Source organism: Syngnathus acus, chromosome 1 (genome assembly GCF_901709675.1).
Source record: "Syngnathus acus chromosome 1, fSynAcu1.2, whole genome shotgun sequence".
Taxonomy (NCBI): Eukaryota; Metazoa; Chordata; class Actinopteri; order Syngnathiformes; family Syngnathidae; genus Syngnathus; species Syngnathus acus.
Window position 1 is genome coordinate 7,975,298 of NC_051087.1, and position 15,921 is coordinate 7,991,218.

At 41.4% G+C, this 15,921-nt stretch overlaps 1 protein-coding gene across 1 annotated transcript; it reads left to right on the forward strand.

The window, feature by feature from the left end:
• The first annotated feature begins 32 nt into the window (after positions 1 to 32).
• On the forward strand, positions 33 to 13,180 carry LOC119123106 (voltage-dependent calcium channel gamma-5 subunit). Its single transcript, XM_037251943.1, has 6 exons — positions 33 to 197; positions 4,777 to 5,017; positions 10,310 to 10,396; positions 10,764 to 10,904; positions 11,371 to 11,516; positions 11,831 to 13,180. Exons 2-6 carry the CDS (start codon positions 4,822 to 4,824, stop codon positions 12,092 to 12,094), a joined length of 834 nt encoding a protein of 277 aa, XP_037107838.1. The 5' UTR covers positions 33 to 197; positions 4,777 to 4,821; the 3' UTR covers positions 12,095 to 13,180.
• Positions 13,181 to 15,921: the final 2,741 nt, after the last annotated feature.

Sequence of the window (15,921 nt, forward strand, 5' to 3'; positions counted from 1 at the left end):
ACGTGCGCGAAGAGTCGGCTGGCACGTGCGACGCGCACTCCCTTTTGTGGAGCAAGTAGGCGTGCACGAGCCTGAGGTGCTCACAGCTGTGCTTGGCTCCAAAGTGGAGACTACGCGCAAGACCAACAAGGACACAACAAACAAAACACACCACAGCAACAAAGCAGCCTTTTCCTCAACGACTTTCCTTCGTGAAGGTAATCAATTTTGGATTGATGTCATCTTTCCGTGGCTTTGTTTTACTTATGTCTTATGTCACGCGCGTTCTTCGAGGTCTTCCTATGCGCACCTAGAAGCTTTCATATGTTTTAACAAGTAACACACTGTTTTCAAACTCGGAGTTCTAAACCAAGAGTTTATTTTGCTCTCTAAATGCAATGATAGTGGCAGCTGTTATTATTCAGCCTGAAGCTTCACGTTTATTGCCATCGACATAATTTAGCCACGAGAGTGAGAGGATGCAAATTTGCCTTTTGCAACATTTGGAGAATAATATGAGGTTAAATCGTCGACCCGTTTTATAATCTTAACATCTGTTGTTGTCTTACTGTTTACACAGTTTTCATCTGAGACAAGTGGTGTATCAAAAAGAACAGTTTTTACCAATATACGTTGTGTTCCGTTTTGATTGACATAATCAGATATATATTAATTTAGCAATAGTAGTTATGTTACAGCTATACTAGTAAAGTTTGAGTTATTTGTTGACGGTAGTAGTATACAATTAGTATAATTCAAATCCATGCATCGTGATACAGCTCTTCGACTGGATGTCGTTGAATTGTGCAGGACTGACGCACTGTGTTGATTCATGTCAGGATGATAAAAATAGAAATCAAGCTATACGTTTTGATTGGATAATAGATCTTCCAGTTAAAAAAAAAAAAAAAGTGGCTAAAACTACTAAAGAATGGCTTCCAATACGTAGATTGATATTTCAGCACCACGGACAGCAAACCAAGAGCACATATGAGCTGCTCTTCAGTAAGCAATAAGTACTTTGCTCATTTTAGTAGCTGTGAACCAACTGATATATCATCCAGTATTACATAATTGTGTGCAATTGATGTTTTTGTTATTCTGTAGCAGTGCACAGCCCACGGGTTTGCTTGGCTGCCAGCCATTCGTCAACATGCTGGCCAGACAAAAAGTGCTACAGCAGAAATACAGTCATGTGTGGGAGGCCATCGTAATGTGTGTTTGCAAATGCAACGTAAACACTTTCGGGGAACTGTCAGGGCTTTTTGTGGCAGTCGCAACTGCTGTGATGGTGAATGACAGGCGACTTGTTGCAACGAGACAGGCATTGATGCATTTGCTCTGTGTAATGTTGACATCACAGTGCGGTATTTCCGACTGGGACTCCAATGAGGATAAAACCATGATTTTGAAAAATATTCACAAGGCTGTTAGCAATGATCGCCCTAGCTACTAACTGCACCCATGCATTTTGGGACAGAGACTCCCCACGCTTCTCTCTTTTTTTTTTTTTTTTAACTGCAGGCACATGTGAACTTATTAACGTTAAGTAAACCCTGCAGGTTGGCATTTACTAATAATGTATTGTCGTAGAAAGTAATGGAAAAATAATTATCACGTTTACTTGGTAGAATTTTGTAAAATTGTTGTGAACACTTAAACGACTACATGTCAAAGTTAACAACTCTAATTGAAGTCAAACTGTCTTGAATATAAAGTTCAATCGCATATATTGTGATAAGACCCAGATTTTGTGTGTAATATAAAACAGATTAATTAATTAAAGCTCGTAAAAAACAATGGGAAGAGGACCCTGAAAAGAATAATTGCAAATTGACTGCAAATCATAATATTTAGGGGGGGTAATTAGATCACTTTTCAATTGTTCAGGCTTAGTAGATACACAGTAACACGTAAGCCTCACTTAATGTATGCATGCACAAGGGAATTTGGAGTGTGTGTGTATTTTTGGCAACACTGGAAGACAAAGTATGCTGCTCCTCAGCATGCATTTTGAAGTCAAACAGAGGAAGGATCACAGGGGCCACATCCAGCTGTGCGCAGACGATGTTCACTTACTAACTCTCTTTTCTTCTGTTGTGTATTCCCATGTGGCTCCTCATGCTCCTCTGTGCTGAGCTTGCTTTGTGTTTGTTGCCTGTCCACGCAGAGGTCACCCAGGGACTACATTTGTAAAAGGGCTCCCACAGATCTTCTAACTGGGTCAATATTCACTGCAAAAGCACATCCATGTTTGGATTCTGACTGTAGTTGGCCAAAAATCTCAATCAGAAGGGCCAACATGTGTTCTCGTAGCCAAGTAACGGTTTGGGCCCAGGTCAGATTCCAGCAACTAAGTTGTACATTAAGCAAGAATGGGAAGGGATTTCTTCTACAGAGCTTTGCAATATCACAAACGCTTAAAGAAAAGGTGGCACAACGCAGTGAAATACATCCCCCTGGCCCAGCTTTTTTGGAACGTGTTGCAGGCTCCAAATTTAAAGTCAGTGAAGTCACAAAAAACAATTAAGTTGATCAATTTGACTCTTACATATTGTGTCTTTGTAATGTATTCAATTAAATATAAGTGTCAAAATTAATCAAATCAAAAACAGATCGATGATCAAATTAATAGCTTCGTATTTTATTCAGTCTTTGAAAAGTACCAATTTTCTTTTTTCATGAGTCCTGACTAGCAGACTCATTTAGCTTTTGTGCTTAATAAAAAAAAGACATTATCAATCCTTCTTGATATTGCATAACTGTTGTTTAGTTGGTTTGTAATCACCCAAAAATACAAAATAACAATGGTTGGGGAAAAAAAGTAATACACTAACCAAAAGTGTATCCGATTATTTGATAAAGCAATAGAATAATCAATAGAATTCACGGAATAATCTAGATAAAAGTTGGTTTTAAAAATATTCCATTATGACAGCCCTCTTTGTACTCTGTTATTTAACTTTTACACATCATCCCAACTTTATTGGAACACACCACCAAACTAAAAGTCACAAATGAGTAGCGATTGAAATAATGATTAATCTATTAATATCCTTAGTGCCAGGGGAGCGCAAAAAGAGAGGCGCCATGGGCATCCAATTGTGAAGATGGATTGACGAAAATGCTTAGATCGGCAGCAAAATTACTTTGTCACGACGCAAGACATGGATGATGGATCCACGAGAAATAACTTCTGTCTGCCCCCCAAGTAAATGAATGGAAACAAGTGAATGCACAGGTTAATTATACTTTCTGCCATTTAATGAAACAGCATTTCATTGGAATGCCTCAATCCACATGATAGCTTGCCCTTTACTCTAGCTGTCTGTCTGCCACATCTATTTCAGCCCATGACGCTCTAACCAAATAGCTACTTAGCAGAAAATCAAGTGGTTGTAGAATAAAAACACACTATATGTACGTGGGTGTTTATTAGTAAGCAACATCTGTGAAACTATATTTAGAGTGGAGTCGCAGTGTTGTGTGTGATGTGGGTGGAAGCATAATCAGAATACTACTTAGAGAATGTGGGTGGACTGGGCAGCTATGTGCCAGATGTTTTTTTTATACATATACATAATCAATTTGAAATTTGCCAGAGGTGGAAATAGTTGAATAAGAACATTCTGCACCATATTAGTATGCAAAATGTAGGTATCCTTAATTATGAGTATCTCTTGGAACATCTCTCCAGGGACTTTGTGTTTTTCTCCCTCTACAGCTTCCACTCATATCCCCAAAACAGACATGTTCGTTTCATGTTAGTTTGCTCCATGTGTGCCATGTGATTGACTGGCAACAAGTCCAAAGTGTACCCCTTGATCCCTCTTGCACAAAGCCTCACATTACCCGAATCCTAATGAGGACAATTAACTATAAATAAAACATGGTAGGTTCCTCAATAACATACTTCTCTGCATACATGAGTTGAATGGAAACTGATTGCACCATGCTATGAGAGAAGGCTGAATGATGGTACTTATTTGAACATTAATGCATGTCTCTGGAGGGAGGGGGGTGGGGGGTTGAAATGCTTCCATTCATCCTCCAATCAGATTTTCTCCACAACCTGCTGACCTGTGGCTTACAGGTAAAGGACACAACTAAAAATAGCTCAGACTGTGTTTAACTCCGCTTTTACTGTGGGAGTTTGCATTTCAACATTGTTAGTTACCCAATACATGTTGGTTACGTTTTAGAAAAGAAATGTAACTCCATTCTTACATGCATCAGATTTTCAACTTGAAGCCATTTTAGATCGGTCACAGACAGCTTGTAAAGAAATCCGGATTTGTTTTAGAGCAGTACTGAGGTGTAACAAGTTCCCATGTGGAACAGTTGCTCTTCGTCTTTTCTTTTCAGCTGGGGCTTTCGATTCACAGTAGGGAAAAAAGGAAAAGGCCGAGTAGAATTAATGAGTTAAAAATCCTTCCACATAATTACTTTGCATCGTTCCAGTCTCACAGTGAGTGCTTAATACTGCAGCACGCTGAGAGCTCATTATGTAAAATCAATTCCTTTCAACATGAAATCCTGTGCCAAGATCCCCAGCGTTCAAGCTCCTGCCAAATGTGGGACCGGCTATCATATGAAAAACCCATTGTTTTGAAGTTTGTTCGCTGACACGTTATGTACACCATCTGCAATGCTGATTTTCATTGTTGCATTCAAAGGAAGCGGAATTGTCATTCTTGTTTTCAAGATATTATAATCTTATGATCACACGGCCACTTTCCTTACTCTTGATTTACCTCCTCTTATATGAAATCTTTTTTTCCCCCTCTCTTCTCCCAGCTTCCCTTTCTGCTGGCGGCGCCCCTTTGCTCTTGAGCCTGTGGTATGAGCCTATGTGGCAGGAAGGCGCTGACGTTGCTGAGCAGCGTGTTCGCTGTTTGCGGCCTGGGCCTGTTGGGCATCGCCGTAAGCACCGACTACTGGCTTTACCTGGAGGAAGGCGTCATCCTTCCACTCAACCAGAGCACCGAGATACGCATGTCCCTGCACTCTGGCCTGTGGAGGGTTTGTTTCCTGGCTGGTATGTTCAACACAGGTGCAATTACACTACCTACTACTAAGTTACCAGTAGAATTTTATCACAGGCTGTGTGTCACAATATCTAGACCGTGGGTGCGTGACTGAACATAAACCACATATACATATTGTCATATGCATTTAGCCTAACCCTAGCTCTAACCCTAGCGCTAACCCTAACCCTAGCTCTAACCCTAGCTCTAACCCTAGCTCTAACCCTAGCTCCAGCTCTAACCCTAGCTCTAACCCTAACCCTAGCTCTAACCCTAACCCTAGCTCCAGCTCTAACCCTAGCTCTAACCCTAGCTCTAACCTTATCTCCAGCTCTAACCCTAACCCTAGCTTTAACCCTAACTCTAGCTCTAACCCTAACCGTAGCTCTAGCTCTAACCCTAGCTCTAACCCTAACCCTAGCTCTAGCGCTAACCCTCACCATAGCTCTAACCCTAACATTAACCCTAGCTCCAGCTCTAACCCTAACCCTAGCTCTAGCTCTAACCCTAACCCTAACCCTAACCCTAACCCTAGCTCTAACCCTAACCCTAGCTCTAACCCTAGCTCTAACCCTAACCCTAGCTCTAACCCTAAACCTAGCTCTAACCCTAACCCTAGCTCTAACCCTAGCTCTAACCCTAACCCTAGCTCTAACCCTAGCTCCAGCTCTAACCCTAGCTCTAACCCTAGCTCTAACCCTAGCTCCAGCTCTAACCCTAGCTCTAACCCTAGCTCTAACCTTATCTCCAGCTCTAACCCTAACCCTAGCTTTAACCCTAACTCTAGCTCTAACCCTAACCGTAGCTCTAGCTCTAACCCTAGCTCTAACCCTAACCCTAGCTCTAGCGCTAACCCTCACCCTAGCTCTAACCCTAACATTAACCCTAGCTCCAGCTCTAACCCTAACCCTAGCTCTAGCTCTAACCCTAACCCTAGCTCTAACCCTAAACCTAGCTCTAACCCTAACCCTAGCTCTAACCCTAGCTCTAACCCTAACCCTAGCTCTAACCCTAGCTCCAGCTCTAACCCTAGCTCTAACCCTAGCTCTAACCCTAACCCTAGCTCCAGCTCTAACCCTAGCTCTAACCCTAGCTCTAACCTTATCTCCAGCTCTAACCCTAACCCTAGCTCCAGCTCTAACCCTAGCTCTAACCCTAGCTCTAACCTTATCTCCAGCTCTAACCCTAACCCTAGCTTTAACCCTAACTCTAGCTCTAACCCTAACCGTAGCTCTAGCTCTAACCCTAGCTCTAACCCTAACCCTAGCTCTAGCGCTAACCCTCACCCTAGCTCTAACCCTAACATTAACCCTAGCTCCAGCTCTAACCCTAACCCTAGCTCTAGCTCTAACCCTAACCCTAACCCTAACCCTAACCCTAGCTCTAACCCTAACCCTAGCTCTAACCCTAGCTCTAACCCTAAACCTAGCTCTAACCCTAACCCTAGCTCTAACCCTAACCCAAACCCTAGCTCTAACATTAACCCTAGCTCCAGCTCTAACCCTAGCCCTAACCCTAGCTCTAGCTCTAACCCTAGCTCTAACCCTAACCCTAGCTCTAGCGCTAACCCTCACCCTAGCTCTAACCCTAACATTAACCCTAGCTCCAGCTCTAACCCTAACCCTAGCTCTAGCTCTAACCCTAACCCTAGCTCTAGCTCTAACCCTAACCCTAGCTCTAACCCTAACCCTAACCCTAGCTCTAGCTCTAACCCTAACCCTAGCTCTAACCCTAAACCTACCTCTAACCCTAACCCTAGCTCTAACCCTAACCCAAACCCTAGCTCTAACATTAACCCTAGCTCCAGCTCTAACCCTAACCCTAGCCCTAACCCTAGCTCTAGCTCTAACCCTAGCTCTAACCCTAACCCTAGCTCTAGCGCTAACCCTCACCCTAGCTCTAACCCTAACATTAACCCTAGCTCCAGCTCTAACCCTAGCTCTAGCTCTAACCCTAACCCTAGCTCTAACCCTAACCCTAACCCTAGCTCTAACCCTAACCCTAACCCTAGCTCTAACATTAACCCTAGCTCCAGCTCTAACCCTAACCCTAGCCCTAACCCTAGCTCTAGCTCTAGCTCTAGCTCTAGCTCTAGCTCTAACCCTAGCTCTAACCCTAACCCTAACCCTAGCCCTAACCCTAGCTCTAGCTCTAACCCTAGCTCTAACCCTAACCCTAGCTCTAACCCTAGCTGTAACCCTAACCCTAGCTCTAACATTAACCCTAGCCCCAGCTGTAACCGTAGCTCTAAACCTAGCTCTAACCCTAACCCTAGCTCTAGCGCTAACCCTCACCCTAGCTCTAACCCTAACATTAACCCTAGCTCCAGCTCTAACCCTAACCCTAGCTCTAGCTCTAACCCTAACCCTAGCTCTAGCTCTAACCCTAACCCTAGCTCTAACCCTAACCCTAACCCTAGCTCTAGCTCTAACCCTAACCCTAGCTCTAACCCTAAACCTACCTCTAACCCTAACCCTAGCTCTAACCCTAACCCAAACCCTAGCTCTAACATTAACCCTAGCTCCAGCTCTAACCCTAACCCTAGCCCTAACCCTAGCTCTAGCTCTAACCCTAGCTCTAACCCTAACCCTAGCTCTAGCGCTAACCCTCACCCTAGCTCTAACCCTAACATTAACCCTAGCTCCAGCTCTAACCCTAGCTCTAGCTCTAACCCTAACCCTAGCTCTAACCCTAACCCTAACCCTAGCTCTAACCCTAACCCTAACCCTAGCTCTAACATTAACCCTAGCTCCAGCTCTAACCCTAACCCTAGCCCTAACCCTAGCTCTAGCTCTAGCTCTAGCTCTAACCCTAGCTCTAACCCTAACCCTAACCCTAGCCCTAACCCTAGCTCTAGCTCTAACCCTAGCTCTAACCCTAACCCTAGCTCTAACCCTAGCTGTAACCCTAACCCTAGCTCTAACATTAACCCTAGCCCCAGCTGTAACCGTAGCTCTAAACCTAGCTCTAACCCTAGCTCTAACCCTAACCCCAGCTCTAACCCTAGCGCTTTGCCTAACCCTAGCGCTAAACCTAACCCTAAGTTTTAGGGAGGTGTATGGTCATATTTTCTATGGTAAAATTATCATAGATAAAATTTTTGGGTTCCACTGAGATTCGAACCCGTGTCGCTGGGGTGAGAGCCCGGAGCACTAAGCACTACACCAGGGGTGGCCAACCCGCGGCTCGCGAGCCGCATGCGGCTCTTTGGCTGGTTTCATGCGGCTCTTTTACGTTCATATCAACATTTGTGTTTATTTTTCGTGCGTATTTGCTTTGCTTGAGTTCAATATGGTATTTTGGTCAAACGCGCATGCGCGTGAGGTGAAAGTCAGGCAGAAAAATAGGTACAGTTTTTCAAAAAAATTACGAAGCACTCAGAGACTGTCACACTTGCATTGTTTCAACTGGCTTGGAACATTGCACGGGCTAAAAAGGCATACAATGAAGTGGAGTTCGTTAAAATATGCCTCAGTGACGTTATTGAAATCTTGTCTCCTGAAAACGACAAACTAAAACGAATGGTCTGTCCCGCCACACATAGTAACTGAAAAAACTTATGTTTTTGTTTGTGGAATTTGTTGAACTGAGAGTTTGTCTGTGTGAGACAATTCACACAATGTTCATTGTTGAAAATGTGGTCTTTGGTCTGTGCTTTTAGTACTGTAGGAGTCAATTTGTCATTATCATGTTGGTGCGTGACATAATAATGTCACACAATAAATTTGGCTGAGCAGAGGTGTGTGTGGGGGTGTTCATTTGTGCTCATGTGTATGATGTGGCTCTTTGCGATGACACAGTAAAAAATGTGGCTCTTAGTCTCTGACTGGTTGGCCACCCCTGCACTACACTATGGAAGCCTCGCTCACATTTCCTGGAATAAATATGGTTTTATGGAGTAGCTCACAAGCGAATAGATTTGGTCCCCAACCTTTTTTGCGCCACGGACCGGTTACGTGTCAGAAATATTTTCGCGGACCGGCCTTTATATGAATAAATAATACATTTATGATAAATATATAAATACGATGAAATAAAATGATACGACTATTTCTTTCTTTTAGTAGTTTTTTTTTTAGTTTTTCCTTGCTCTCTTGGGAGCATAAGATCAGGGGATGCTTTGAGAATAATTGTCAATGATATATATATATATATGCATATATATGTGTCTTTGGTGAGATTAGGTACTGTAAATCCCTGCCGTTTACAAGCTTCTACCCAGCGAAAGCATATGGAGCAAGTGTGAAAAACACACAAGAGCTGTGACTACCAATCTTGAGGTGTTGCTGAAACTTTTCCATTGTGTGTCCAAAACATGATTTTATCAGGTTTAAGAAGTGTCTTCTGCTCAGCTTAGATGTCAACACAATCTTGCGATGCTCTGCAGCCGACTATATTAACTGTGGTCACATGACGCCTTCAATTGATGCTGTTGAAAGCTGCTGCAAAGAGCGACAGTGTGCGCTGTTACTTTTACACCTAAGGTGGAAAAAAGAGACAGCAGTTATGTCTTTGTGAGTGTTGAAAATACTTTCCGCTCACTCTGCATTTTTTAAAGAAGTCTTGCCTGACACGCAAGTATTCCAATGTTTACTTTGTTATGCTGTGCATCTTGCGCAACTTTCTTTGGAGCAGAAATATTTGAGCTCTTCTTCTTCTAGTCCTCATATGACCGCCCAGGCTGGATGTAGGCAGGTCATGACGATGTGATGAGATAACAGATGTTTTCCTGACACGGCGGCAGCCCATCCCATTTAACAGGGACGGGCTATTTAATGGGACACAGTGTTTTAAGGCCAATTGAGTGGCCTTATTGCCCACTTAACTGCCACATTGTTTGACCTACAAATAATCACCGGCCATTATCACATGGCACAGTTACATTGGGGACCCTGAATGATGTTGCATGGACATTTAGGCTTACATTGATGTCACTTTGTTGCTTTCGTTGCACTTTTGGGAGGTCAAAGAAAGATTGTTTACTCAAAAACATCATTTGGGAGTCATATTCAACGTGATACTTCATTGATACTTTTTGGGAGACTTTGAGACAAGATTATCACTGACCTATGTCCTCAACAACAGTAGTAAATGTAAAAGCATTGGCAAAACAAAAAAAACAATCTCAGTCCACAATAAAGTCAATAGGGAAATGGTTCTGCCCCCACATATATATTCCACATTTTAAAAAATGATTGACGTTTTAGCCCTGTTGGGGGCATATGCTTTATACACTTTCTTATATCATTAGTGACAGAAATGTGTTCAATTAAAGCTGATTGCCTGCCGCGTCTTCTTTCTAGGGGAGGAGAAAGGTCGCTGTTTTACCATTGAATATGTGATGCCCACTAAAGTCCAGTTGACTTCGGAGTCCACTGTTAGTGTGTTGAGTAAGTAAATCCACATACAACACGAGATCGAGTCTTCACGTAAATAAAACAACATATTTGCTTGACTGTTTAACATGAGTTGGCATACGCTCTTGACTGAGACCCAACTATTAGTATACAAGCACTTGAAAAGTGAAGCGCTCAATATTGTACATTTAACTTAACACAGTAGGAGGCTTCAAAGAATAAAGAGCCTTTTGCTTTTAAGAGTTTGTGTGCCTCTCAGTAGGAAGGTCAGACTCCATCTTGATGTGTAACCTTAAACTATGGGATGCTAAGGAACACTCCTAACAGATAGCCACAGGTTGCTGCTCTTTCTTTGTAAGTAATGTTGTAAGCAAAATTCTTCATTTCTCTTTCATTGCAGAGATGATCCGTTCTGCCACACCTTTCCCACTAGTCAGCCTCTTCTTCATGTTCATCGGTTTTGTCCTGAGCAACATTGGCCACATTCGACCACATCGCACCATCCTAGCCTTTATTTCAGGAATCTTTTTCATCTTATCAGGTACGTATTTGGGATTCTATTCACTGAGAGACATCATGGGCCCTATTTTTAAGTCTAGTACAAGGTGCAGTTGAACTGGTCGAATTGATGGAGTTAGTAGACAGGAAGGTGTGTTTGCGTCATTGTGGGAGTGAACACAGTCGTCTCTTTTCACGGCCGATAGATGCGACTTATTCATTCCCTTTAAATTCAGCAAAGGTCTCGATGGAGTCATTCCACTGTCCCTGTGAGTGTTGTCTGCCTTTTGCTGCATATCAATTGGTAGAGGCTTCATCTCCCCATAGGCCTAATGCAGACAATGAAGTGCTACAGAAATGGATGGATCACTTGTGGCATTTTAAGCACAGTAGCATCGTGCTGTCTTTTTCATATTGAATTTGCTGCTGTTTTTGATGAATGATGCTTTCTCCTGTAGATTCAAAATGGGTGGCAGTGGAACACTAATGTGTTCTTTCTGTGCTTACAGGTCTGTCTCTGGTCGTTGGTCTGGTGTTGTACATCTCAAATATCAATGATGAAATGTTGAATAGGACCAAAAGCAATGAGGCCTACTTCAGCTACAAGTATGGATGGTCGTTTGCTTTTGCCGCGATCTCCTTCCTCCTCACTGAGGTAATGCCAGCATCTCCCCTTGCAGCAAAGCTTCAAAATGATTAATGCAATCACAGTGCACCCTAGCGGCGAAGCTGTACAATAACACAAAGGCAAAATAATAATCTGTATTGAAATCATTTAAGCATGGTAGAGCAGCATGCTGCAGCCTTTCACACATATGGTACGGATTCCCAGATGGTCGTGAAATGGTTTGTGTCAGGAAGGCCAGCCTGTGTGAAAGCCTACTGTTGACAGCTAATATTCCAAAATGATTATCTTCTCACTTGAATGTATTATGCTTCTTTTTCCAATGCAACGATTTGCCATTGTAGACAGCCGGCGTGATGTCGGTGTACCTGTTCATGAAGCGCTACACGGCGGAGGACATGTACCGACCCCACCAGGGCTTCTACCGGCCTCGCCTCAGCAACTGCTCAGACTACTCGGGCCAGTTCCTCCATCCGGACGCATGGGCCGGACGCGGCCGCAGCCCCTCGTCCATCTCCTCCGAGGCTTCCCTGCAGATGAACTCCTCCAACTACCCAGCCCTCCTCAAGTGTCCTGAATATGAACAGATGTCCTCATCGCCTTGCTGAAGCAAAGAACCACCAAAGGTTATTACAGCAGCGGCCAAGTTGTAATACTGTGCTCTGTACAGTCATAGAATGTCATGACATTCAATACGAGAGCTGTGTATGGGAATTCATGACAAAATACCAGATGGCGTCTAGAGGGATGCCTTGCGGTTACCTGGCACCATGGTTTTGTCTAGAACTGCACTTTGCAGTGGTGTAAAACTGAACTGCATCATAATGAGAAGCGTTAGAATTTTTTTCCCCCTGTTATCCATTTCTTAATCCATAGTGTCTGTCATCATCAAGGTCACAGATGATCATTTCATACACAAAGGTGACTCAATGTACCTCACATAAAATCCAAAGTACAGCATTTAAATCAGAGAAGTAAATACATTTAAAAGTATGGAAATAAAAGTATGTTGACTGAAATTACAAACAAATCACAGTAACAAATGTTGCAGTAAAATACTGCTACGAAAAAGCTATTCTAAACAAACAAGGGAATCTTGCCATATGTAAGACATACAAAAAGGAAAATATGCATCAATTCAAATTGTAGATATGATATTTTTGTAACTGATACCCTTCTGATGACAAAATAGTCCTGTTCAGAATATTCCCAAAAGACCTGTGCCAAGGAACTCTTGAATACAAACATTTCATGCAGCTTTAAGCGAGTAAACATATTATTGAGAAACATTTTGTCTTGTGCAATTATTTTTACTTTAGTTCACTGCGATAATGATAGCTGCTCATATTTACTGTTGTATCGTGTCAACTCTTATTATTAAAAGTATCCAGCATTTTCTGCAGTACATGTAAACTTGTTCATTCAGTATTTGTCTAACAGGATACAAGATCTAAACGAACACAAGAGTATCCGTCGCAAGCATCTTTGTATATAGATCATTGTGATTATATTCCAAACGTGTGTAAATATGAAATTATTGATGTATATAGACTAAGATTTGTATAAAGGAGAGTTTAAATATACATTTATGGATGTTCTGTTCTTTGATCGATAGCCAACGTGAACATTAATTGTTACAATATGACGTTAATTGTGACTCTATACTCAGTGAAATAAAGGGATTTGCAAAACAATTTATGTTCTGTTTTGTTGCTCGTCTTTTAAAAGATGCATGTATTAAATAACAGCCGTTCAGACAATGTCTGAAGAAACCGATTTGAACAAGTCATTTACTGCGTCATCCATCTTGCCCTGCATTTTGTCAGCCTTGACTGCCAACAAAATGATAAAACTGTAAGTGGCATTAACCAACTTGTTCAATAACTGCCAAACTGCAGCTTATCATTAAGTGAGCTATGTACAGTATCTAAAAAAACTCAAGAAGTCGAGCTACTCAAGGCACAACTCTAACGTTCGTGACTTTGTTTATCAATCTATGCCAATGACAGAGTGACACGCAAAACAATTAAATACTCTTCAGAGGGCAGAAAGTATGATTAACCTGTCATCCAACAGAATATTAGTGTTGTCTTCAACCATACAGGCCCAGATATCCCAATAAGTACATTTGTAAGTTAATTGATCTTTTTTTTTCTATTCAATTTTTGTGTCAAGTGCTTTCTATGTATGCCTTGGCTCAGTAAAGGCGGGCAAACTTGAACTGGAATGGAGGCTGCGAGCCATTCAGTCTCTCTTCTAGGTGACTGGTCATGAATGGCACACGTCCAGCATGTTGAATGGGACGTAATGATGCTGTGAATCAGATGGATGAACTGATTGCTTGATGGCCGTCCAACTGAGCAGTTTCAGCTTTTGACGTGATGAACTGGCACATTCGCGCAGTGATTGCTCCCATCAATAGGCTGCAAGCCTGAAAGGGGGTCTTCCTAAAGGCTGATTGGCTTTCGTGTGAGCTGTCTAGTCTCACAATCTTACTGGACTCCAATCACTACATTGGCATAGACAAGAAAAATCACTCCAGTCCAGCTGTCGTTTTCCTTGGTGTCAAGTCAGTTGTTTTCACAGCCATTAACTCACATTAAAAATGAAATTAAAAGAACAAGGGAACCATTTGCTTCTCTTGATAATGTCTCTGTACATTTTTCATTTTTTATAAATATGCAACCAACACCATTTGATATGTAGTATTAACATTTTAAGGAATTCTTAGTATTTAAGGTGAAATAATGAATGTACTGCATGAGAAGGGCATGTAACCTCTACTTTTGTCCATAAGAGGGAGCTAAGAAGTCAAGAAAGCAATGCTTGCCTCATATTGAGTTAGTGCTGGTTAGTTACTGTCAACTCAACATAATGTAATTGTAAGGAAAGGAAATCTTTATTGAATTCAACACTTCATGCTAATTTATGACATTCTGTGCTTGAGGCAAAAGCAAAAAACATTCACACTAAGATTGCGCTTCACAATGAACTTTACAAGCCAAATGATGTTTATGAATACACAAGTTGTCTCCGATAGTTAAAGAGTTGCTCTAGTTGCTACTACAATAAACAAGCCATGACAAATATTTAGAACATAAACACATACAGTCATGGGGGGATTATGCCCAGTACGGTGTACCTAGAAGTAAATTTGTTTGGACCAATATATCAATGACAATAAAAATAACTCAAGAGCTGAATTTAAGAGCTGTTCGAGACATCCAAAGGTTTTCTTAATAACTAAAATCACAATAATAATAATATCAACAACACCAACAATAATAATAATAATAATAAATAAGGGAGTCCTCAAGCACAGGAGTTTGGAATACTGATCCCAAACTTTGTGACTAATGTTACTAGTGCTACATAAGAGATGTGCAAAAATGCAAAACAAAATGGCTTTTTGAAGTCATCTTGCACGTTATATTGCAATACATTTTGAGCTCCAAAATCTTCTGGGTCCACCCATTTGATAAAATAAAATATGGTCAGAGACACTCTACTTATTTTGGAAATAATCCTAGAAAGAAAAAGATAAAAAAGAGAAAATGGCCAAAAGGTAAAATATTTGCTCTCTCGAACACATGAATAAAAAACCAAGGCCAGACAAGCAGAAGCTTTCCTCAAAGGGATGTTGCTAACAAGCAATAGAATTGAGGCCCAACATGTTCTTATTCAAATGGATTACCAATGCAAATTGTACTCTGGGGAGTTTGCTGCTTTGATTTGTATTTTCAAATGGAACTGCCTCATGTGTTCAGTTTAATGTATCTAAGAAAACAATCTTACAGTGTTTTATGACAAATTGAAAACACACAAATGTGAGTGTTCTTCACAAAAGACATTGCTCATTAGGCCACGGGATCAATAAGTAGTATGAAAATGGTTCCCTCTGTCTTTTACTGTAAATAAAACAGGAACTGAGGCATTGCCAACTCAATGATTCTAAAATCATCTGGAATACACAGTATTCATTCATTCATTCATTCATTCATTCATTCATTCATTTGTATTCCAAGTGGATTGAATTTAAGAACAGGTTTGAAATCTCCAGCCTTCCTAACTGGAATTTGCTTGTCCTCATGCTTGCGTGGGATTTGCAGGACACACCCATTTCCTGCCACATTCCAAAAACATGCACGCATTTAAGACCCTAAATTGTCAATTATGAATGTCAGTATGAACGTCTATAAATGTCTTGTGATTGCCTGGCGAACAGTCCAAGGCTTTGGTCAGTCAGCTGAGTAACTGCAGCTCACCAGCAACACTAATGAGGTGAAAAAAAAATGTATAGAAAATTCATGCGTTGACATTTTGGTATGTGGACAAGTTCATTTAAACTAGCATGCAGGTTTTACACAATACATTGCTTCAACTACACATACAATATTATTTCACACATTATATGGGTATGATTTATGTTCAGAAC

Coding starts and splice junctions, on each gene's coding strand:
- LOC119123106 (XM_037251943.1), top strand. CDS start 4,822: ATGAGCCTATGTGGCAGGAAGGCGCTGACGTTGCTGAGCAGCGTGTTC. Junction 10,905..11,370: donor AATCTTTTTCATCTTATCAG/GTACGTATTTGG, acceptor CTGTGCTTACAG/GTCTGTCTCTGGTCGTTGGT. Junction 11,517..11,830: donor TCTCCTTCCTCCTCACTGAG/GTAATGCCAGCA, acceptor TTGCCATTGTAG/ACAGCCGGCGTGATGTCGGT.